The sequence below is a fragment of the Theobroma cacao genome, chromosome 3, assembly GCF_000208745.1.
Source record: "Theobroma cacao cultivar B97-61/B2 chromosome 3, Criollo_cocoa_genome_V2, whole genome shotgun sequence".
Taxonomy (NCBI): domain Eukaryota; kingdom Viridiplantae; phylum Streptophyta; class Magnoliopsida; order Malvales; family Malvaceae; genus Theobroma; species Theobroma cacao.
Genome location: NC_030852.1, coordinates 4,960,043 through 4,982,519, shown reverse-complemented (window position 1 = coordinate 4,982,519; position 22,477 = coordinate 4,960,043). Strand labels below are relative to the sequence as shown.

The following is a 22,477-nucleotide window of genomic DNA, read 5'->3' as shown; positions in this document are numbered from 1 at the left end:
AGTTGTCAGGTATTGATACCTTCTTACCAGAAGGCTATTTTTCGTACAAATCATACCCAATTAACTCTCTTTTTCTCCTATATTTCAAATAGACTCAATAGTTTATAAAATACAGATTTTCTAAACAAGAAATTTCAGAAATTTAGACTGAAAACTTTTATCAAGAGCTCACCAAGCTAAATTACCTTTTTAATCTTATACGAAATTTGGGGTTCACAGAAGCCCTTCATTTAAAATGTTATAATGGTATGTCAATTTCAATTAAAAAGATAAAAAGAACTTTTGCTAATGTTTTGAAAGAAATATTTACTATGGCCTGCAACAGCAACTGAGTATTCTTTTTTTAGAATAAAAGTTGTTGATATGTTGGTAGTTAGTCTTGGGTGGTCTGATCTAAAAAAATACTACTTCGCCACAAGAGTAACAAAAAGTGGTCAATGAACTTGAACTCGAAAGCCTATTTGAAAAAGTTCAATTTTAAGTTTGATTAAATTCGAATTGATAAATAGTTAAAAATTTAAATTTTAAAAAAAATTGAAGTTGAATCATAGTTGTTAAATCGAGATATGTGTATCGTGTATCGAAATTTTATTTTTTAGTATTGAGTATTATATCGTATTGTAAGATATGGTAAAAAATTTTAAAATTCATTATAAATAACATTTATACATGTAAAATAAAGAAAAAAATGAAAAATATTATATTTTTTAACACAATTGAAGATTATAGGGATTAAATTGAAAAGATTATTTTTTATTTAAACTTTTTAACATATTCCTTAATAATATAGATTTTTAAATAAAAAATACATTTTTTATATTAATTTATTAATTAAAAATTATAAAACATTTATCTTGTTAAAATTAAAACAGAATTTGATTTTTTTAATTTAAAATATAAAGATTGAAACTCATAAAATATAATTTTTCATGTTTTCACTAAAAAAGTAAAAAAATAAATTTTCTAATAATTAATTTAAATTAAACTTATAAAAAGTGTATCGACTATATCATATGTTATGTAATGTATATATCGCATATTATACAATATATTTTTGATACTTAATCAAATACGATATAATTATAAATACGTATAATTTTTTACTAATATTATATCGATATGAATTGCATTTCATATAATAATAATAATAATTATGAGCTCAATATGATCAAACTCTAAATGATATGAATTTATAATAATTTGAATTTGAAATCGAACTTGAACTTACAACAAAAAATATAAAGTTTAATTACTAATTCATTTGAAAAAAAATAAATTTAATTCGAATGTGAAACGATTTAAAGGAATTATAATCTATTTTAGAGATGATTCAAACTCAAAATATGATCGGATCCACCTCGAGGCTGAGGTAGGAAACTGCAGTGGGCCCAAATGAAGTATCCGCTGCCCAAATGTCCAATCATAGTGGGCCTATGCCACGACAGGATCATCTACATGCTTTTTCTTGGCGTTGATCCACCACACCCAAATCACTACCGCCACGTCATCCATTATTCAGAGCCAGCAAGACGTGGATCCCTTTCGCAAATACCAGCAAAAAAACATGCACTGTGTACCCCGTACCCAGGGTTAAGGTGTTTTCCTTCTTGTCAGTGGATTATTATCGGTATTGCCCTTAGTAATTATTTAATTTAATCAAATGTATAGTTCCGTATTTGTTTTTATAATGTTATATTAAAAATTAATTTTTCTAGTCCGCAACAGATCTCTGTTTATTCCTTTTTCTCCTTGCCCGTTTCTCTCTCTCCCCTTCGCTGCTTCTCGTTAAACAAAAACACACAAGAAGGTAAGTTCCTTTTCCTTTTATAAATTTTTAATTTTTTTTTCAGATCTCATTTTCCTTTCACTTGATTATAATTATCTTCGATTTAATTGCTTTTAATCGAGTCGCACCAAATTCAGTCCCACTCCAATTCGATCCGTTCATACTACTGCTTTACATTTTTATGTTGTTCAAATTTTCTTTCTGTTTAATTTTCTTATTTTTTACTTAATTTTGATCGATTCTTAATTTAAGTGTGGTTACCTTCTTCTTCTTTTTTTTTTTAATTTTGTTTGTAAGGATTGATAGTTTTGGTACTTGGATTCTGTTTGGCCACTGAGAAAATGAAGGAAAATAAATAAAGAGAAATTTTAATGTTAAATTGTAGTTGTGTTTGAACCATTTCTGATAATTGAAGTTTCATGATCTGTAGCTTAGCTTATTAGTTTAGTTAAGCCAAACAGACTTTTATTTTTTAAATTGGAAACAAAGTTTTAATTTTTGTGTTTTGGAATAACGTGATTAGGACATATTGGTAAGTTATGCCTTCCTTATTTTGATTAAGAGTAGTAGTGTATTTTGAAGAAATAAATTCTGCAAAATTTTATGGAATTCATTTTATTCAAATGGATTTCAGGTGTAGCAAATTATAAATTGAGATGAAATTGAAAAAAGGAATTTTGTGGAGTTCGTTTCTTCTAAATAAATATGCTTTAAGGCAACTTCTTTGGCAATGGTTCAGTTTGTAATTTTGTTTATTAACTTGCCACTTATAAAATGCATGATTACTTGTATATAGATCAATTATATTAGGGTAAATTTTCCCGAAGTCCTTAGAGTTTCACCCTAGTTCATCTTTAAGTCCATTAGTATTCAAAATGAACACTCTACCCCGAAACTACAAATATCCTTAACAGATGTTAAAAAATGACTAAACTAACAACACTAAAACATGTCTTTCAATCCAGATTACACAATTCAGTTGACTATCCATCAACTTTTTCCATCTCCTGCCTTGCTTTCTCAATTTGTGAATGGAGTATTTGAGTCGGGAAATGATTTGTCCACATTTAAGAATCACATATGAGACTGCCTTGTGCAATGAAAAGAATTTTCAGCTTAGGACAGCAAAGATCTCTATGCAGAAGAGGCTGCTGTACAAGGCGAAAGAGAGGGACAATGGATGCTTTCTATCCCAGGGCTTATTGCCCCAAATGAGATAAAATATGAGATGTTGGACTTGTAGATGTGGCTAATTTTGCCTTGGAAACTATATATTTTGACTTGGGAGTTAAGATGTACCTTAGTTTTACCACCAATAGTCCTGAATGTGAACTGATACAGCATTTTTCACCCATTGTTTCTCATCTTTCCCCAAAATTCCTATATTTGTTGAAAGCGGTGAATTGTGGAGGTGTTGTTGCACACAGGTTTGGCAGCTGGAGATGCTGCCTATACGTCTATTGGTGATATGTAGAATATTTAGGTGTTTGACGTAGGGAAATATATCCGATCTGAGTCATATTACTGGTTTTCTAGCTCCAGCATGATATTTGTATTCGTCATGATGGTTGGGATGCAGTGCAGACTGTTTAGATGACTCATTTTGAAGTATTGTTGATTCAGCCTAGGTTAAAGGGAATAACCTCGGAGGCTTTTGCAGAAATTTTCTTTCCTTCTATCTTTTTTTGATTTAAGTAGAATGCCATGTTATGTGTTTCAAAAAAAAAAAAAACACTGCTGGGTTTTTTATGGGCTTGCAATGGCTGTTGTATCAGTAGCTGTCTGGAACAAATCCTACAAAAGGATATGTGAGTGGTTGTCTCTTGTGTGTGAAAGGGTATGTGAGTTGACTCAGTAGTCTTTGGGGAAGGGTAAATTGGGTATAAAATGATGGCCATGTCATGAAGTTAATGGAAAGTCAAACGGTGGGTAACGGCAGGACTTATCCATCCTGCGAAGTATATTATTTTGGGGCAGCGTATCTATTTTAAATACTAATGGACTTAAACTCAATTAGGTTGAAACTCTAAGGGCTTGGGGGTAATTTACCCATTAAATTAGAATTGCTTTTATATTTTATCATTTATTGATTCTTAATCAGTTGTAAGTTTTCTTTATACTAGTTGCTTTTACTTTAAAACTCAAAGAAAATAGTAAAAAGCAAGTATGAAAAGCAATAATCAAATGAAACCTAGCATTTTTAACTATTTTCAAGCTTCTAGATTTTTTGCTGGAGTTGTCAAGGGTGAAAATTTCCCTTTTTTTTTTTTTTTATCTTGTTCATTTTCTGCCCAGCGATGAATTTTCTGTTTATTTGTAGCTCTCTTTCTTGACAGAACTACAACAAAATGGGTATGGCAGAAAACAATCACGATATGGAGGAGGGGACGCTGGAGATTGGCATGGGTAAAATGTCTTGCTTTATACCAACTGTATGATCATAAGCAACTTTGCTTATGTTTATTGTTTCAGCTATGAATTAAATGCTCTCTTTAATCTTGAGGGAGTAATTGTTGATAACATTCTGGTTGATATTGCCACATGTATTGCAACAAGCAGGATTTGTAGCATGAAAGAAACTGTTTCAGTTAAAAGACTAGTTATCTTACTTTTCTTGGTTCCATTGCAGAGTATAGAACTGTTTCTGGAGTTGCTGGGCCGTTAGTAATCCTCGACAAAGTGAAGGTGAGTTATGTTTTTCTTTCCATTATCTAGTATCATTCTTATGCTATCTTAATTTAGATTTCAACTTTTAATAATTTGAGGGTTTATGCTTTCTCCAGGGACCCAAATATCAAGAAATTGTTAATATTCGTTTAGGGGATGGAACAACCAGACGTGGTCAAGTCCTTGAAGTTGATGGAGAAAAGGCTGTTGTTCAGGTAATGTCTGTCTTAAATTCTCCAGCATTTGTTCGTATATGCATTGCTATTATGTGCACCATACAATATGCTCGGTTTATATTTATGGTAAGGGGTCTTATACCTTAGTCTGGTGCTGCCATTTCACCAGCAGTGGATGCATATATTTTTTTGTGCTCTACTTATATGGCACTTTGGCTAGGTTTTTGAAGGAACATCTGGAATTGACAACAAATACACAACTGTGCAGTTTACAGGAGAGGTATGTAACCTCCTCCTTTCTATTTTTTTTGTTTGATTCTTGCCGTACATCTCTAATTTCGTTATGAAAAATAGCTGCCCTTGAACACACAGCTGGAAAATTATTCAAATAGCTTCTTCAGAAAATTCTTTAGTTAAGATTACTGGTTAGCATCATTTGTCAGATTGAATGGGTTTAGACATTGCAAGGCATGTTGACGCATTTGTAGTTGTTTCTTGAATTTTGAGGTAACTGGTGCTTAATTGATGAGAGGGGAAATAAGCCTGGTTGTTACTGGACCTTGTAGACATGTTATGTCATGTAGTGAACTAAGATTCTCTTTTGGCGACAGGAATTATACTGGCTGTTTTGGCTGCTGTTATGGTAATAGTTTATCTTTTCGGGTTTAAGTCATCAGCCCCTTTATTGGTCTCGGAAAGCAAATTAATGTTTGCAATTAACTTTAAATATCAGGTTCAATGGCTGTTTTGGCTGCTGTTATAGAATAGTTTATCTTCTACGGTTTATGTATCAGCTCCTTCATTGGTTTCTGGAAGCAAATTAATGTTTGCAATTAACTTTAGATATCAGGTTTAATGTATAGTCAGATTAACGACATATATTGCTGCCCACAGCGATGGTTTGCAACCTTTAAAAAAGGATGTCATGCCCATAGAGGAACTATAGAGAGTAATTTTCACATGCTGTATGATGGTTAATAACTATCAGACTGTTACTTATTTGGTTTATCGGGAACCGTTTATTTTTTCACTTCCAGCCTTTCTGGTTACAAGGTTAAGTTTATGCAATCAAGCCTTTCGACTATGTCTGTTTTTCCTTTCTTTTTTTCTTTTTTTTAAAATTGCTTGTTTATGGTTCAATTTCAGATATAAAAGTCATTAGGCATTGGCAGCTAATATGAGCCATTTCTGTGCTTAGAAACAAAATAAGCCACTTTACTATCATGTTGTGTGTGATTAAGTTATCACGCCATTCTAGAGGTTTCACTAGGTCTTTATTTGGTTTGTAAATGTGGATTATGCTTAAATGGTAAGCCAATGTGTTGGGGCACACACTTGCACAAAATGGGAAAAAAAGTAAAAGAAAAGAGCAACTGAGTTTTGTATTGTCTTTTAATTGAGGTCAGTATTTCTGTTTGCTATTTCCTGATTATTTTGAACCATTACAATATTCTGTTGGAGGCATGGTTGCAAGGTCGAAGAAAATTGGGAAGAGCCTGTTTTGAGTGCATTTTAGGAAAAATATTTCCTTTTTTTTTTTGCTGTGAATTTTTCTTCTATTTTGAGCTCATTTGGCTGTATTCTTCTGACTCTATTTTGTAGGTGTTGAAAACTCCTGTCTCTTTGGATATGCTTGGGCGCATTTTTAATGGCTCTGGCAAGCCAATAGATAATGGTCCACCTATCTTGCCTGAGGCATATTTGGATATTTCTGGTAGGCAGTGTTGTGGAATGAATTATTTTTGAACAGTATAAGTTGCTTCTAACCATCAGTTTGTTAGTTGCTGCACATTTGCTTATCCTATGATCTATTACTTTGCAGGGAGTTCCATTAATCCTAGTGAGAGAACCTATCCTGAAGAAATGATACAGACAGGGATTTCGACAATTGATGTTATGAATTCAATTGCTAGAGGGCAAAAAATCCCTCTCTTTTCTGCTGCTGGTCTTCCCCATAATGAAATTGCAGCTCAGATTTGTCGCCAGGCTGGTTTGGTGAAACGATTGGAGAAGTCTGGGGATCAGCCTGAGGTGAAGTTCTTGTATTCATATTGATTAGCTAGTAATGATTTAACATCCTTGATAGTTTAAGTAACTGAACTTGCTAACAGTAGTATATGCATCATTGATCGCTTTCTAAAGGATAGCCTGATATAGGTGTAAGCATTTACTTTGCTTACTATGTTCAAATTGGACACTCTTAGATGCTTGTACAGTGTAGTTTGGTGGAAGCAATGATATGTTGGAAGTTTTCTGCTCAGTCTATGAAGTTTTGACTTAAGTGGCATTTTAATTTTCTAATCTGTCATAACAAGTTGCTTTTCCCTTTGGAGTGAACTTGAAATTGAAGGTCACATAATAAACATCTCGCACTTTGTGTTAGCAAGATTATATTATAGGTTACCATTGGTATTTCTGACTTGTGAAAATATGAGGCAGTTGTCCTAGATATGGCTGTTTCTTTCTACCTTTCTTACTATCTTGTTGATTCTTTTGAGCCCTTACGACTAGATTCATAGCAAGTTGATAGTTTAACTCACCCAATCATTTTTCAGGGTGGCGAAGAAGACAATTTTGCAATTGTTTTTGCAGCTATGGGTGTAAACATGGAGACCGCACAGTTTTTCAAACGCGACTTTGAGGAAAATGGCTCAATGGAGAGAGTGACCCTTTTCCTAAACCTGGTGTGTTCCAGTTTAAGATACAAAGGCTTTATTTATTTTATTTAGGTATTTTAAATGAGAAAGATAGGTTTTTGGGGAGGTTGAATCTATAGCAAAGAATTTATTTGTAGCAAGAAATTACCTTCTGCTTTCTTCTTTACAGGCTAATGACCCCACAATTGAACGTATTATTACTCCTCGCATTGCTCTTACTACCGCAGAATATTTGGCATATGAATGTGGGAAGCATGTTCTTGTGATCCTTACAGACATGAGTTCTTATGCTGATGCTCTCCGTGAGGTAACAAAAAGCGACCATGTCTCATGTATGCAATCTCTCTGGCATGCATGATTACCAGCTGTGGAAAGCAGAGGTCTATGGACCCATATATGATATTCTTCCCCATCTTTTATGATTCTGGTTGCTTTTGCATTCTGGATATTTTATACATACATTTCAGAAATGTATTCAGCTCCCAAAGGCTTTATGTGAATGCTGGAAGTTTATTGTCTTTTAATTATCTTAAATTTCTTAGGTTTTATAGGATTTCATGCCATTTGTATGAGACAAACTATTATTGCTACTGCAGGTGTCTGCTGCCCGAGAAGAAGTACCCGGAAGACGTGGATATCCTGGGTACATGTATACAGATTTGGCCACAATATATGAGCGTGCTGGACGAATTGAAGGGAGAAAGGGTTCTATCACACAAATTCCAATTCTTACTATGCCCAATGATGGTAATGCATCTTTTAGCTATATTAACTTTTGCACAGCAATACCTGCTTTAATGGTAATTCTGATTCATATCTTCAATCAATTTATCTTTTTGGGCAGATATTACACATCCCACTCCAGATCTTACTGGATATATCACAGAGGGGCAAATATACATCGACAGGCAGCTCTATAATAGACAGGTAATGTCAAAACTAGCCAGTTCAAGTTATCAACTTGTGTTTCTGGGAGGTGTGCAGGCCCACAAATTATCACCATTATTTCCATCAACATATGCATGGAATTTCATTTATAATATGGTGTTTTATATAGAAACTGTGTGTTCTCCATCCTTGCATTGCTTTAGTAGATTTCTCATGGTGACTTGGGTTGAATGCGGTAAATCATGGTGTATGATTTGATGGCATCTACCTTGGTTGCTTAACTGGTTGATTTCAGATTCAACAATTTTCTTGATATCATTTTTTAAAGTGGATTTTGGTGCATATAGTTCTTCTTCGTATAGATGACATTGTAGCTGTTCTGTGTCAATTAATAATTTCTTTGTCTTTCTGAATTGGACAGATATACCCACCAATCAATGTGCTTCCATCGCTGTCTCGACTGATGAAGGTGAGGATAGCACTCATAGAGAATAGCATTGAATCAGTTAAGATGAAAAGCATACAAATTGTGAATTAATATGAAGTATAATCATTTTTCTTTTCCTTCTGGCAGAGTGCCATTGGTGAGGGGATGACACGCAGGGATCATGCTGATGTTTCTAACCAGGTCTGACGGCATTGGTTGTAGTGGTATAATTTCAATCCTCTATTAATTGTAAAGCCAACTAACTTTTCCTTCTGTTTCTCAATCCTTTTTAACTCTCAGCTGTATGCAAATTATGCGATTGGGAAGGATGTCCAGGCCATGAAAGCTGTGGTTGGAGAAGAAGCACTTTCTTCTGAGGATTTGGTTACTCTCTTTTCCTCTTTTTCATCAATTTTCTTGCACTGTTATTTGTCTTGTAATTTCTTAGAAAGAACCTAATGTGATGTTATTGAATATAACAGCTATACTTGGAGTTCTTGGATAAATTTGAAAGGAAATTTGTCACCCAAGGAGCATATGACACCCGCAACATCTTTCAGTCACTTGATTTGGCGTGGACACTGCTTCGCATATTTCCTCGTGAACTTCTCCACCGTATACCAGCAAAAACTCTGGACCAATACTACAGTCGGGATACAGGTAACTGAAGGAGACAAAATCAGGCCTTAGATTGCCCCCTCCATGGTTGTCTTGGCAAGTTGTTTATTTACCCTTATTTTCATTCATAAGTTGCCATCTCCTTCGACTGCGCAAATAATAATTGGTTGAATTCCAGTTAGAGGTCTGTATGAAAGCTCGTTCGGCTAGTCAAAATATTCTTTGGAACAGTTACAGATGCTGTAATTTTTGTAGTTTCTGTTGATTAGCGTTTGTATGACATTAGGGATCATGGGAATTACAAAGCCCTTGTGTTGCTTGTTCCATTTTGCTGTTTTATTTTTGTAATCCAATGGGTTTGGATTTTTAATATTAATGAGACAATACAGACCAAGGCCAGTGCTTCCCAAATGCGGTAGCTACATTTCTTTGTATCGCAAGGTGCGTACTACAAATGTCACGACTTTACCACGGGCTGTAAATTTGACTGGACTTAGGATTCAAATGGTCCAGCTCTTAAAATTGCATTGACACAAGTTTTTAGGGTTCGGCTTGAAATTCAATGGGTAGGGTATTTGATATTTTTGAGATATCGTAATTTTCATCTTTATTAGTTGATAGGGTATCCAAATTTTATAAATAGTAGTACTTGATTAGTTTTTTGAATTATTACTTGAATTCGTATTGGAATATCTTAAAATAAATATTCGTATCTATTAATTTTTTTATTAAAATAAATTTAAAATAATTTTTATGTATATTATTAATAAATTAAAGTTAATTTATGAAAAAATAAATTAAATTTTAAAAATATATTTAAAATAATTAATGAATTATAGTAAGTATTACCTTAAATATAATATAAAATATATAAATAAAAAAAATTCAATTAGAATTAATATTAAAAATCATTATTTATAATTGAGTTTGAGTGATGGGTATCTTAAGATCGCTCTTCGATCTTGTGATAGGTAATAACTTTACTATCCAAACTTGACTATAAGATATCTGAATCTTACTTAATCGGATTGGATAATGTAGGATATTCGAGTACACAATATCTATGGACATCCTCAACATAGACCAATTCTAAGCCATAAATTTGGCTCAATTACCACCTTACAAGTGGGTAAAATACAAAACTTTCTTCAATACACTTTTAAAATACACTTTAACCCTCTTGTTTCAAAATGCATTGGTGGATTAGTCAACAATTATTTATAAATATGAAAAATCATAATTATCCTCAAATAATAGAAAAATAAAAAGGTACAAAGAATGTCATAATCTAATTTAATTAAATAATAATAAAAAATATATTTTCAATATTTATCAACTTTTAAAAAAAGGACTCATAATGATGAAAAAAGGGAAACTTAAAAGAAAGGAATAAATTATTTAAGATTATTTTATTAACAATTCAAAAAAAATCATAATTTTGAAGTTAAAAAATATAAAAAAATTAAGTAATAATATTCTAAATAAACTAGGTATAATATTTGTATTTGGGGAGTTTTTGTTTTTTTAACCAAGCTCTTGTGACATTAGTTTTAAATTTAAAGCATTCTAAGGTGAAACATTTTAAGATTTGAGTTATTATTTTTGGAAAAATATTGTTAATTTATTAAATTTTTGTAGTTGTTGAAAAATTCACTATATGGTGCTGGTGTTTTGATGATAATTATGATTTTGGGTTGCAGTCATGGTAGTGCGTGAAGATCGAATGAGAGAGAGATCAATTTGGGAGAGATAGAGGAAGAAGGAGTAGAAAAAAAAAATGAACCATTATGCTTTTTGATACCAGCGAAAAGAGAACAAGAGAAAGGGAAAGAATAAGGAGAAAATAGAAAAAAAGAAAAATAATTAAAAAATTATACTTAGTTTAATTAGAATATTATTACTTAATTTTTATATATTATTTTTTTAGTTTAAAATTGTAATTTTTTTATTTTTAAATAAAATAATCTCAAATAATTTTTAACCTATTATTTTTTTAAGAGTTGTTTTGTATTAACATAATGCTATACAAAAAGCAATGAGAACAACTAGAACGATTGCAATAACTACATCATACAAACATAAAGTAAACTAAAAGAAGTGTTAGGGTTGACATATTAGTTTTACCTTTGATGTTTTAGAGAGTTTGATTTTGTGGTTTAAATATAAAAGTAATTAAGAAATCTTCCTCTTAACATTTTTCTAAAATAGAAGTGTTTCTTTGTTTTATCTTTTCATTCTTACCATTCCCTTCTCCTTCACATTAGGTTGAGAGGTAACCTCCCTAATGCAAAGTTGGGGGTTCTCCTTTGACCGCATACCGTAATATGTAGTGTGAACGTATAATATTCATATAAATAACAATATTTAAATTAATCTACAAAGCTAATAAAAGAGTAAACTAAAGCAGAGAAAAAGTAAGTATAGGAGTAATCAACTATGAAGTTCCATGGAGAAGAATTGCCATTTTTTTTATTGGAGAAAGCATCCAATGATCTTTGCAACTACCCTTTTTTATTCCTTAATAAAACAATCTTGGCATAATATACAAAAAAGCTCCTAAACTATTTTAAAAAATTCAAATAAACTTTTATACTTTTATTACATTTAATCAAATTCTTATGCTTTTATTTTGAATCAAATAAGTCCTTATGACTAATAATTGACTTAATTAAAATGTCATTTGTTATCTTATGTCACGTGATGTTGATGTAGTAAGTTAAAATATCATAATTTATTATAATATGACATGTTAACATATTATAATTGATGATAACAAAGCATGTTAATTTGATATGATAACATGATCATATGACATTTTTCATCCTCCATATCAATGTCATGTTACTACCATGTTGAATATAAAATGACAAGTGATATTTTTATTAATGGTAATGAATCAATTATTAGTTATAAGGGTTTTATTTGACTTTGAATAAAAGTATGAAAGATTGATTAAATGCAATAAAAAGAATAATGATTTATTTGAATGCTCTTGAATAGTTTAAGGACTTATTTAAGCATTATGCCAACAGTCTTCATTGTAATCTCTTCCAACTTCAATCTCTACTTTGCTAGCATAATCCATGAATTGTGACATCAACTTAAATTTTTGGATAAGTACTTACCCGTGAAATATTAGCAATAACAAGTGAGCTTTCGAATTGTTCTGTTACATGCGTGTTACACTAAGTACTAAAAGCACTACTAGCAAACACATGTCTGAATACCAACCCTAACAAAAGTAAATCAAGTGGAGTAGGACTTGAATCCCATTTGCTCATTTAAATTATATATTTATTCAAAAATTAAAATTTAATTTAATATGTTATTTAAATATTTTAAAATCAAAATATTTAATAAAAATATACTAAGTAACATTTAATAATATAATAACATTTTCGAATCGAATTCCAACTTAGAACATCATGTCCCATCCAATTTGACTAGGATCAAGCTCATCACAAGTGTAATTTTTCGAACTTTGGAAAGCTATTTTTATCCTTTTTGTTTTTCTTTTAAAAAATTGTGTCCACAGTGACACAAATAAATTTCTAGTCATAATTAAAGTAGATGTAAAATGAGAAAAAAGAAAAGAAAATAAAAAAAATCAAGACAGAGACAGTCATTCAGATATTGTGCCCAAAGCTGACTCTGCGTTCCCACGTTTCTTAAGTAACGTCCATGCATTTCTTCGGTTGTACAAAAAAGGAGAAACAGGGAAAGGATAATATGAGGATGAGATTGAAGGGGAGAGGTTTTCATGCAAAGTAATGGTTGCTTGTGTGATGGAAACCAACGAACCCATCCCCGCCTGCATGAATTGCATGAGATGATGTATTCCCCCGCCCACATATTTCCACTTTTCCCTTCAACAAATTCTCAAGTATTCATCTCTCTGTGTAATTATCAATTTCCACAGCACGACGGAGACGTGTACTCAAACCTCCTCAACTGCCACCACACACTTGCTGCCATCTATGTCTCCTTTTGTCTTCATGTGATTAATTATTATTATTTAAAACTTAATAAAAATGATAAAAATTTATTTTAATTTTTTAATTGTTTAGAGACGTTTTTAGGAATTGTTACTTCAAAACGTTATTTGTTCCCTTTGATTTGTACTTGTAAGATTAGAACACATTAGGTGGCCAATGAATTTAATTGTGTATTTAGGGTTGAAGTTGATTTAATTAATTAAAAAGGAAAGTCAAAATTTGAGCGTGATTTCATGGTTCAAACTTCAAATTAATTGCTGGGGTCATTTTCTTTCTATTTACTAACTCAACTAAAATGGAAATACGATAAAAGACGCCGCTGGTGCGTGGCGTGAGAGCCACACGACTCCAGCTGGGGCATATCGCAATGCCTTTTTTTATTTTATATTATTTCCAACTAAACGCTGAACACAATCAAGTGACAGCGATCTTCCATTTAAGTAAATTACTGGAATAATAAAAGTAAAAAAAAAAGATTATTATAAATATGATTATATTATCTTATCCCATAAATATGTTATATCATCAATTTTATTATTAATTATATCTTAATAAAAGAATAAAAATTAAAAAATAATTTTCATATTTATAATCTCCTGCAAAAACCTTGTTATATTTATGTTACTGGAAAAAATAAATAGCAAAAAAGTCAATTAAATGAAATAAAGAAAAAAAAAACAAAGCAATAGCTGTAGACAAAAATATAACAGCCAACATCAAATTATGTCCCTCTGTACTTCACCTATAGCCTATAAATAAAAACAAGAGAAGGGAACATGGAAACCAAATAAAAGGAAAAAAATTGTTTCAGTCTTCTTTACCTTTCCAGTGTCCGCAGCAAATATCTGGACTGCCCCCCCATTTGCTTCTCCGCATAGAGCGGGCAAGAAATAGAAAAGTAGTGAAATATTTTATTAAAAGAAAAAGGAAGATCAGATAAGAGAAGAGAAGAGAAGAGAGAAAAAGTACAAGTAAATAGGTGGGGGAAGGAGAGAGAAAATCGGGAGGGAGAATCGGAATCGGAATCGGGAGCGGGCAATGCTGGAATTGGTTGGCTGTGAATCCAAGTGAGAGAGTATATGGGGGGAAGTGGCACTCTCGTGGACGGTGTTCGTCGCTGGTTTCAACGTCGCCATTTGATTACTTCTTCTCATAATAATACGAATAATAATCCGAATAATCAAGATAATGTTGTCAAACTGAATCAGCATGATCGTTCAGCTTCTTCTCTGACTCAAAAACAACAACACCACCAAGAAGGAGGAGGGGACCTCGTTGTTCACGATTTCGATTTTTCTTCCTTGAAGCTCATCAAAGTTCCCAAGCGTAATTACTTCCTCATTTCTTCCATGGAATCTCAGAAAAAGGTAATTTCCTTGTCTTTTCTTGGAGATCTGATTTTGTTGACTTCTTCTTTTATATAAATTCGATATGAATTTTTTTTTTTCATTTGGAAAGGGAAAATCGGGAAGACATTGTTCATTAAGGATCAAATCAACTGTTTATTTTCATTTATTTTCTTAATAAAAATAGATCAACTACTTTTCTTTGATGATAATTAATTGATCGATTAACAAAAATTCTGTTTTATGACTCTTAAATGATGTCCAGTGAATATTATATATATATTTGTGTTTTGATGATCTTGTTATATCTTTTTACCGCATTAAGATGAGTCAAATTTTATGAAATTATCCTGCTTGCTAATTTTATAAAAGATTGCAAATGCCATTGCTTTTTTTTTTTAAAATTTTTTTATAAATAATGAATTTAATTATTATTTTCTTATCATATTTCTTCTTGTATAATAATTCCATATTGCTTTATTGATCCTTTATTATTTTTAGAAGTCATCTTGTTTAGTACAACTCATCGAGCAGTAATGTATATTTCCATCAGCACCGCTATAAAATTGATTGCTCGCATTTTTTAGATTTTGATGCTAGAAGCTTTCTTTATATTTATGTTCTTCTTCCATACTCAATCTATTATTTGAAAGATATGATATTGCACTTAATATCTTCAGCAGCATTGTTCTATTATTGTATATTTTGGAAAAGAAGTGCATTGTTGTGTCTAGGCTGTCAATCTGCTTCTCATACCCGGATTTTAATTCATTGAAACATCCATATTCCGTAACATGGGAAAGTAAGGGGCAATGTCCCTTTTAATATTATATGTTTAAATTTATTTATGGCAGCTTCTGAGAGGTATGAACGGAAGCCTGTTCCTGTCGTTTTGGAAGGCTAATAAGAAATGTCATTGAGAGACTGCATCTGTGGTCCTGAAGTTTTTAATGACTGTTTTTAGGTAGAAAGCTCAATTTTCACCTTAGCTAGTGTGTACTTTTAGACTTAATTTTTGTTTTTATTTTATATCACCAGTGATATAATAAAATAAAAGAGTCGATAATCTATCTTTTCAATGAATATATCTCCTGTCGCCCTCCATTTTCGCTTCTTGTCTTTGAATAGGGTTTTGATGCTTATAAGCAACGGTGCCATGCAGGGTGCACTTGAAATGGAATTTTTCACTGAGTATGGGGAGGCAAGCCGGTATCAAATTCAGGAGGTCATTGGGAAAGGAAGTTATGGGGTTGTTGGTTCTGCAATTGACACCCACACTGGTGAAAAGGTTGCAATAAAAAAGATCAATGATGTCTTTGAGCATGTCTCTGATGCGACACGGATTTTGAGAGAAATCAAGCTGCTGCGGTTGCTTCGGCATCCAGATATTGTAGAAATAAAGCATATTATGCTTCCTCCATCACGACGAGAATTCAGAGATATTTATGTCGTTTTTGAACTGATGGAATCTGATCTTCACCAAGTAATTAAGGCCAATGATGACTTAACTCCTGAGCATTATCAGTTTTTTCTATACCAGCTTCTTCGTGGTCTGAAGTATATACACACAGGTCAGTGCTTTTCGGTATGCTTCCCTACCCCCCCTTCTTAGTTTTATTATTGATTTTTTTTTTAATTGCTTGCAGCAAATGTATTCCATCGAGATTTAAAACCAAAGAACATTCTTGCTAATGCTGATTGTAAACTGAAGATATGCGATTTTGGGCTTGCACGAGTATCATTTAATGATGCCCCATCAGCAATTTTTTGGACTGTATGTTGTTCTGTCACGAAGTCCTGCATTCATGTTTTCTTAGTTTTTCTCAAAGGGCTTAATTTGCTTGTAATTTCATATATATATATATATATATATATATATATATATATTATTTTTCACTTTATGGAGGATAAGTCTTTAAAACACTTATGCTAACTAAATTTGTTAAATCCATTAAGGACTATGTAGCCACTCGTTGGTACCGTGCTCCTGAACTCTGTGGATCTTTTTTCTCCAAAGTAAGTTGCTTATAATCTACATTTCAGCCTTTTTTCTTTTAATATTCTTTTTCCAGTTGCTGAGATGGTTTGCTCAAGGAGAAGAAAGAGATTTGTTTTTGTTTTGATTACCTCGTGGTCATTTCTTTGCTTTGATTCTTGAAATGTTTTCAACCCCCTGGCTTTTCCCCTTCGAATTCTGTGGAACACTTTTATGCTGACTAAAACTTGATTGAAACTGTTGCTTATGAGTTTGATTGTTTGAATACAATTTCTTTAACAGTAAAAAGCACATTAGGGTAATTTCTTTAACATCCTTTATGATATGCATTATTCACTGTGTAATTTGATGTTATCAGTAGCATGTTTGAGTGAGGTTCTTGGAAACTAGTTTGATTCTAAGTTTTGGTCTTTGAAGTGGTTGATGGCAGATTGTTTCCCACTTCTCAGTGAATTATTTTTCTTACTTATGTAGGACTTTTGATTGCTGGATGCTTTTTAATTTAGCTGTCAGAAGGTTGCCATTTCTGTAAATCCTTGTTTATTGTTTCTTTTGCATTTATCAACTTTCATGGAGAAAGCTGAATTTATACGTCTTAAGAATGTTTACTGTTGCTATTGCAGTTTGGTTTAACACTGTTAACATGTTACCTGAAAGTTGTTAACATTCCTTTTTAACAATGACTAATTATGGTAACTGCCTTTGTAAATAGTTTTTGTGCAAACTGGCAATTTTCTATTAAGAACCTTGATTTGCTATGACCTTAGAGAGGCTATGTATTTGATAGGTTTATTGTCTGCACAACCAAATCTTTGCTAAATAAGCAATGAAATGAGCATATTAGCACTTAGCTTAGGTGCTATAGACTCATTGGTTTGATATTGGATGCATTGGTCAAAAACCTGTTTCATGCAAATCTCTGAATAATATCTAGTCATTACTTAGCTCATAAGAATTCTGCTTTAGCAGTTATGAGAGTGAGTATTCTCTAAGTTTAACACGGAATTTTTGTGCTCTTTTCATCTTGTTTCACCTGTAACTGTGGATCTGGTTGTAAGCCATGCCCTGTTATCCTGAATATTTGACCACTTTTGATGTTGTTGGTGTACCTATCAATTGTTTACATCAGCCCTTGTTTTTGTGTGTGTGAGCGTGTGTTGTATGGGAGGGGGTGAATTGCTTGTTTATATACATCTTTTGAACATGAGAACTGCAGTATCTGATATTTCATTTGCCTTTTGATGTATAGTATATGTTAAATATGTTTTATCAGGCTATAATTGTAAATTCTGAGTCTTTTGTCCTTTTGTAGTACACCCCTGCTATTGATATATGGAGCATAGGATGCATATTTGCTGAGATGCTTACGGGAAAACCACTGTTTCCTGGAAAAAATGTGGTGCACCAATTGGATCTCATGACTGATACACTTGGCACTCCTCCTGCTGAATCCATTTCCAGGGTTAGTTATCTTATTTTCCATAGATTCAATTGTACTACTCACTTGCTTCAGCCTTAATCTATTTTTGAACTTTATTATAGCCTTTAAGGTTCTAATGGAAATTAAATGCTGACAGACTCATCAATACTTTATTTATTATGACCTGGCAGATTCGAAATGAAAAGGCAAGGAGGTACCTTAGTAGCATGCGTAAAAAGCTACCAGTTCCTTTCTCGCAAAAGTTCCCTAATGTGGATCCCCTGGCTCTTCGCCTACTTGAGCGCTTACTGGCATTTGATCCGAAAGATCGTCCCACAGCTGAAGAAGTAAGATTGAGCATTCTGAGTGATTTAAAAAAAAAAATGTTTCAAAAGCACTAAAAAAGGAAAGGAAAGGAAGTACGCATACAAGAGATAACCCTAAAATTGACAAGAGTAATTTCTTGCTAACATTTTATACATTCAGAAAACATAAGGGGATATAAATCCTGTAAAATTGAGATCAATGAAGGAATGATCTTGAATGCAACTGCTTTTATTTGAAGTCCCATTTGCTTCAATTCATCAAAACTATGATTATTCCTCTCACCATTGACATCAAATCAAGTTTAAATGAGCAAGTTAGATCCTGATTTACATGCTTCTGATATCCCTAATGGTTATGCACTATGCTTGCAGGCATTAGCTGATCCATATTTTCATGGTTTGGCAAATGTGGATCGTGAACCATCCACTCAACCTATTTCAAAACTAGAATTTGAGTTTGAGAGAAGGAAATTGACAAAAGATGATGTTAGAGAGCTGATTTATCGAGAGGTACTCCACATTTATTGCTTTGGTATGATGTGGCTTTTATTCATAATATAGCTTGACAATCTTCTGTCTCGGAGTGAACAGATATTAGAGTATCATCCGCAGATGCTGCAGGAGTATCTCCGAGGTGGGGATCAGACTAGCTTCATGTACCCAAGGTTAGAAAATACTTATTATCTCTAAGTTAGATTAACTTTACACATATGGAAAGGGAGCTATGATGGTCATCTCTTTATTTGTGCATTGCAATATGGAATTCAGGTTTAAAAATCTGTCATATTTTCTTGAATTATTGAATGTTCTTTTTTTCCTCCATTTGAAATCTATTGTAAAACTTTGTGAAATCTTTATTTCTTTTTAGGATCTGTAAGCATGGGAACATGTTTTGTTTTTGGTTTGGTGTCATCATCAACTTGACCTATATAATGTCCCTGTCAGTGCAGTCACTATTATTAGTCATCATTAGCCACAGTCTCTTGATTAATATAACTACCTGAAGAACCAAATAAGATTTGAGTTAATTTTCATCTATCTTAAGATTTGAGTTAATTTCCATTTATCTTGCGGCCTGTCATTCTTTACGTTCAAGTTAAATATGTCCACATTGTTATTAGCACGACATCTGTCCTATATATGTCAAGAGTCCAGAATCTTATGCTGTAACAGATTTACTGCCCTAGACCTTTTTAAAGAATTTTCTGTTTAGTGTAGTATTGGTTAATTAAAGTTCAAGAAATGCTGGTAGACCACCTCCATTTTTGTGTCAAATGTGTGGAGAATATCCTTTCTAACATTTCCCTTTTCTTTTAATAGACATAGGATAGTTAAAGTCTGTTTCTTTCCATTAATTTGAAGTTGTCATAGTTGTCGAATTAACAGGTGGTGGAATGATGTATTGAGTCGGAAAAAGTGTTTTTACCTCCCAGCATAAATGGCAGATAAGAGTAGTCGATGTTTAGACCAATCACATGAACATAGTTGTGATGATGGAATTGTTTTTTTTTTTTATTTGACAATTTTTTATGTGCATATTCTAGTCAAGCTTTCTAGAGGTGAAAACTTGAAATTCTAGCAGATGAATAACTGCTGTTATTTCTTGCTTTCTTAACAATGGCGATGCCACTATATTAATATGGTAAAACTGGAAGGGTTGGTCAGTAGTTTGCTCTGATAACAGCTGTACTTTATAACCTAAGGCAACTATATGCAAATATGAGCTTTTAAGTTCAAATTACTAGCAAATTACTAGCAAATTACTCGCTTTGCAGGTATTATTCATCTTGGATATGAAAATGTGCTTATAGAAAGGAAAAAGGACAATACATTTATGAAGGAATTTTAAGTGATACAATAATATTTTAAAAAAAAGTTACTATTGCCCAATATTTTGAAAACCTAGCTAGTGTATGAACTGATGGAGTGGTGGTTTTTGGTTTAAATGGTTCAACCAGCTTGTTCTAAAGATTATAAATTAAAAAGCAGTTCAACCTTTATCCTGTTCAATGGTTCTCCCCCTTTTTTTTTTTTCCAATGTTACTGGGTTTTGACTAGATCTTGTTCAATATACATATCCGGACTGGAGAGCCCATCAGTACCTGTACAACTGGTTCAACTTGCCGGTCCAGTCCGGTACTGAAAACACTGGGATTACCCATACATGATGTATGCATGACAATTTTTTCTTTTGCTAAAAGTATGCCAAGTTTTTTTAGCTAAAATCTGGTGCTGCTTCATGAATTCATAAGATGATCAATGACAGCTTCATTTTAAGCACTACACAGGAGTCGTGAAACTAACTTTGATAGATGAAGGCATGCTCTCAATGCCGTACAGAGTCTTCATTTTTGTTGTTGATTGGGTTTTGTTTCCTTTCTTAAATGGGAGAAGTTCTAAATCAATGTGATTTTGACAGTTTGGGTTTCTTCTGTTGCTCAATATGATGTCTAAAGATCGTCCTTATATGCTTTAAAAACATTTCAGCAAATAAGTAGCTTTTGAATGGCTTTGTAGATGTCAGATCAATTCCCAATTAAAGATATGCAGTACTAAAGTGAAATATAGGGGGGAAGGGAAAAGAATCTGAAAATTCTAGTTTAACATATTTTATGCTACCATCACAAGTAACATCTTCTTGTCTTTTTAATTCAATAGTGGTGTTGATCGATTTAAGCGGCAATTTGCACATCTGGAGGAACATTATGGTAAAGGGGAAAGAAGTACTCCACTTCAAAGGCAACATGCTTCTTTGCCTAGGTATGCTTTGTAAAATTTCGGGAGCTGCTTTCATACTTTAGATGGCAGAACATACCTCTAGTTTGTCTAGTTCGTGTTGTTTCTCCATTTTCCTGATCAACCGTGCTATCTTCTTTTCAGAGAGCGAGTTCCTGCTCCCAAGGATGAGAATGTTGTTCAAAATAATGATTTTGAGAGGCGAACTGCAGCCTCTGTTGCGACATCTCTCAACAGTCCTCCAAGCTCTTTGGATGGTTCAGAAAACACAAATGCAGAAGGGCAAAATGGCCCTAGCAAACCAAACTATAGTACTCGTAGCCTATTGAAGAGTGCTAGCATTAGTGCCTCAAAGTGTGTTGTTGTGAAGGAAAAGACAGATTCAGAGGTAAGACTATTCTTTCTTTACTAAACCCATCTCTTGACAAACTAACATCAACTTAATATTAATTAGAAAACGTAATCTGAAATGGAAACAAACTAAAAACAATTATCATAGAAGCTTCTACTGTTTGTATTGTAGCAGACAGCACTTTCCTGATGCGGAACCAAATGAATGTTATGCACTTACTTATTTACACCACATTTATTTTTACTGCTGCAGGAGGAACCAATTGCTGAAGTGAACGATGAGATAGTCGATGCCTTGTCTAAGAAGGTTGCAGCTCTTAACGCTTGATTGAAACTTCCAATCGACTTTTGAAGGATTTAGTTAGCTTGGTGCTTGCCCATTTTTTCCCTGACTTTTCCGAAGGAGGGCACTTCATAGGCAAAGATTTTGTTTTTCTCGAGCAGAAGCTACCAGTAGGAGTATTATAAGGGGTATCATTGTTGTGAACACACAGAACAGAGAAGGCTCCGCCTTTGTCATGTAGTTGTACTTACATTTGAAGAAAGCAAGAGGTGTATTTGTTATATTGTGAACTTTAGAATGCCATGCTTAGGGAGTAAGGACTACGATTTTTAAGGAAAAAAAGAAAACAGTGTATACTCTTTCCCCTTGGAAACGATAGTGTGCTATGTTGCATTCATCATACTACTAGGAGTGGGATTTTGTGAAGAAATAGAGTCAATGTTTGGTGTCTAGTCTTTCTGCACAAATCTCTTTATTGTTCAGAGCGGCATTCATCTCACATGGAGGCTTGTCTCTCCCTTATTAGAATCTTGAATCCATTGGACGGACCCAGTTATTAGCTGTGTATTTTCAATATAAGAAAGTATCATTGCCTGCAACTTTGTTCCTAAATCGTTCCTTCCTCTCTCTCTCCCTCGTCCAATTACCAGTCAATGCATTGTTAAATGATCATTAAAATGCCTGTAGGCATCTTTTCTTTGAACAAAAAACCACTCTATCTAGCTATAATGCCTTATAAGACAAATTCTCTCTTCATAAAAACTTTAAAGGAAGGAACCCCATACTCTAGGACAAAGGGTGTGTT

General features: G+C 32.9%; 2 protein-coding genes across 4 annotated transcripts; both read left to right on the top strand.

Moving 5' to 3' along the window:
- On the top strand, nucleotides 1,609-9,651 carry LOC18604310 (V-type proton ATPase subunit B 1). The gene is made up of 16 exons (XM_007036705.2): nucleotides 1,609-1,627; nucleotides 1,726-1,807; nucleotides 4,123-4,192; nucleotides 4,416-4,471; nucleotides 4,570-4,668; nucleotides 4,850-4,909; nucleotides 6,232-6,343; nucleotides 6,452-6,660; nucleotides 7,185-7,313; nucleotides 7,456-7,593; nucleotides 7,883-8,033; nucleotides 8,131-8,213; nucleotides 8,596-8,643; nucleotides 8,749-8,802; nucleotides 8,902-8,985; nucleotides 9,084-9,651. The coding sequence occupies exons 3-16, from the start codon at nucleotides 4,135-4,137 to the stop codon at nucleotides 9,267-9,269; spliced, it is 1,467 nt and encodes a 488-aa protein (XP_007036767.1). The 5' UTR covers nucleotides 1,609-1,627; nucleotides 1,726-1,807; nucleotides 4,123-4,134; the 3' UTR covers nucleotides 9,270-9,651.
- On the top strand, nucleotides 13,996-22,271 carry LOC18604309 (mitogen-activated protein kinase 9). Of its 3 annotated transcripts, XR_001927192.1 has the most exons (12): nucleotides 13,996-14,581; nucleotides 15,723-16,131; nucleotides 16,207-16,334; nucleotides 16,517-16,576; nucleotides 17,869-18,018; nucleotides 18,168-18,323; nucleotides 18,675-18,812; nucleotides 18,894-18,967; nucleotides 20,961-21,062; nucleotides 21,183-21,426; nucleotides 21,643-21,863; nucleotides 21,906-22,271. XR_001927192.1 is itself a non-coding variant. In XM_018117890.1 (11 exons), the coding sequence occupies exons 1-11, from the start codon at nucleotides 14,294-14,296 to the stop codon at nucleotides 21,715-21,717; spliced, it is 1,824 nt and encodes a 607-aa protein (XP_017973379.1). In that variant the 5' UTR covers nucleotides 13,996-14,293; the 3' UTR covers nucleotides 21,718-22,271. The 3 variants fall into 3 exon arrangements, 2 of the variants coding, with proteins under 2 accessions (XP_017973379.1, XP_017973380.1); XM_018117890.1 differs by having other exon boundaries at nucleotides 21,643-22,271; XM_018117891.1 differs by lacking the exon at nucleotides 13,996-14,581 and adding an exon at nucleotides 15,435-15,524 and having other exon boundaries at nucleotides 21,643-22,271.

What these genes read in the sequence shown, in the direction of transcription:
- LOC18604309 (XM_018117890.1), top strand. Translation starts at nt 14,294, where the DNA reads ATGGGGGGAAGTGGCACTCTCGTGGACGGTGTTCGTCGCTGGTTTCAA. An exon ending in CCATGGAATCTCAGAAAAAG is followed by an intron (nt 14,582 to 15,722) that starts GTAATTTCCTTG and finishes GGTGCCATGCAG; the next exon opens with GGTGCACTTGAAATGGAATT. An exon ending in CATCAGCAATTTTTTGGACT is followed by an intron (nt 16,335 to 16,516) that starts GTATGTTGTTCT and finishes AAATCCATTAAG; the next exon opens with GACTATGTAGCCACTCGTTG.
- LOC18604310 (XM_007036705.2), top strand. Translation starts at nt 4,135, where the DNA reads ATGGGTATGGCAGAAAACAATCACGATATGGAGGAGGGGACGCTGGAG. An exon ending in GGCATATTTGGATATTTCTG is followed by an intron (nt 6,344 to 6,451) that starts GTAGGCAGTGTT and finishes ATTACTTTGCAG; the next exon opens with GGAGTTCCATTAATCCTAGT. An exon ending in CACTTTCTTCTGAGGATTTG is followed by an intron (nt 8,986 to 9,083) that starts GTTACTCTCTTT and finishes TGAATATAACAG; the next exon opens with CTATACTTGGAGTTCTTGGA.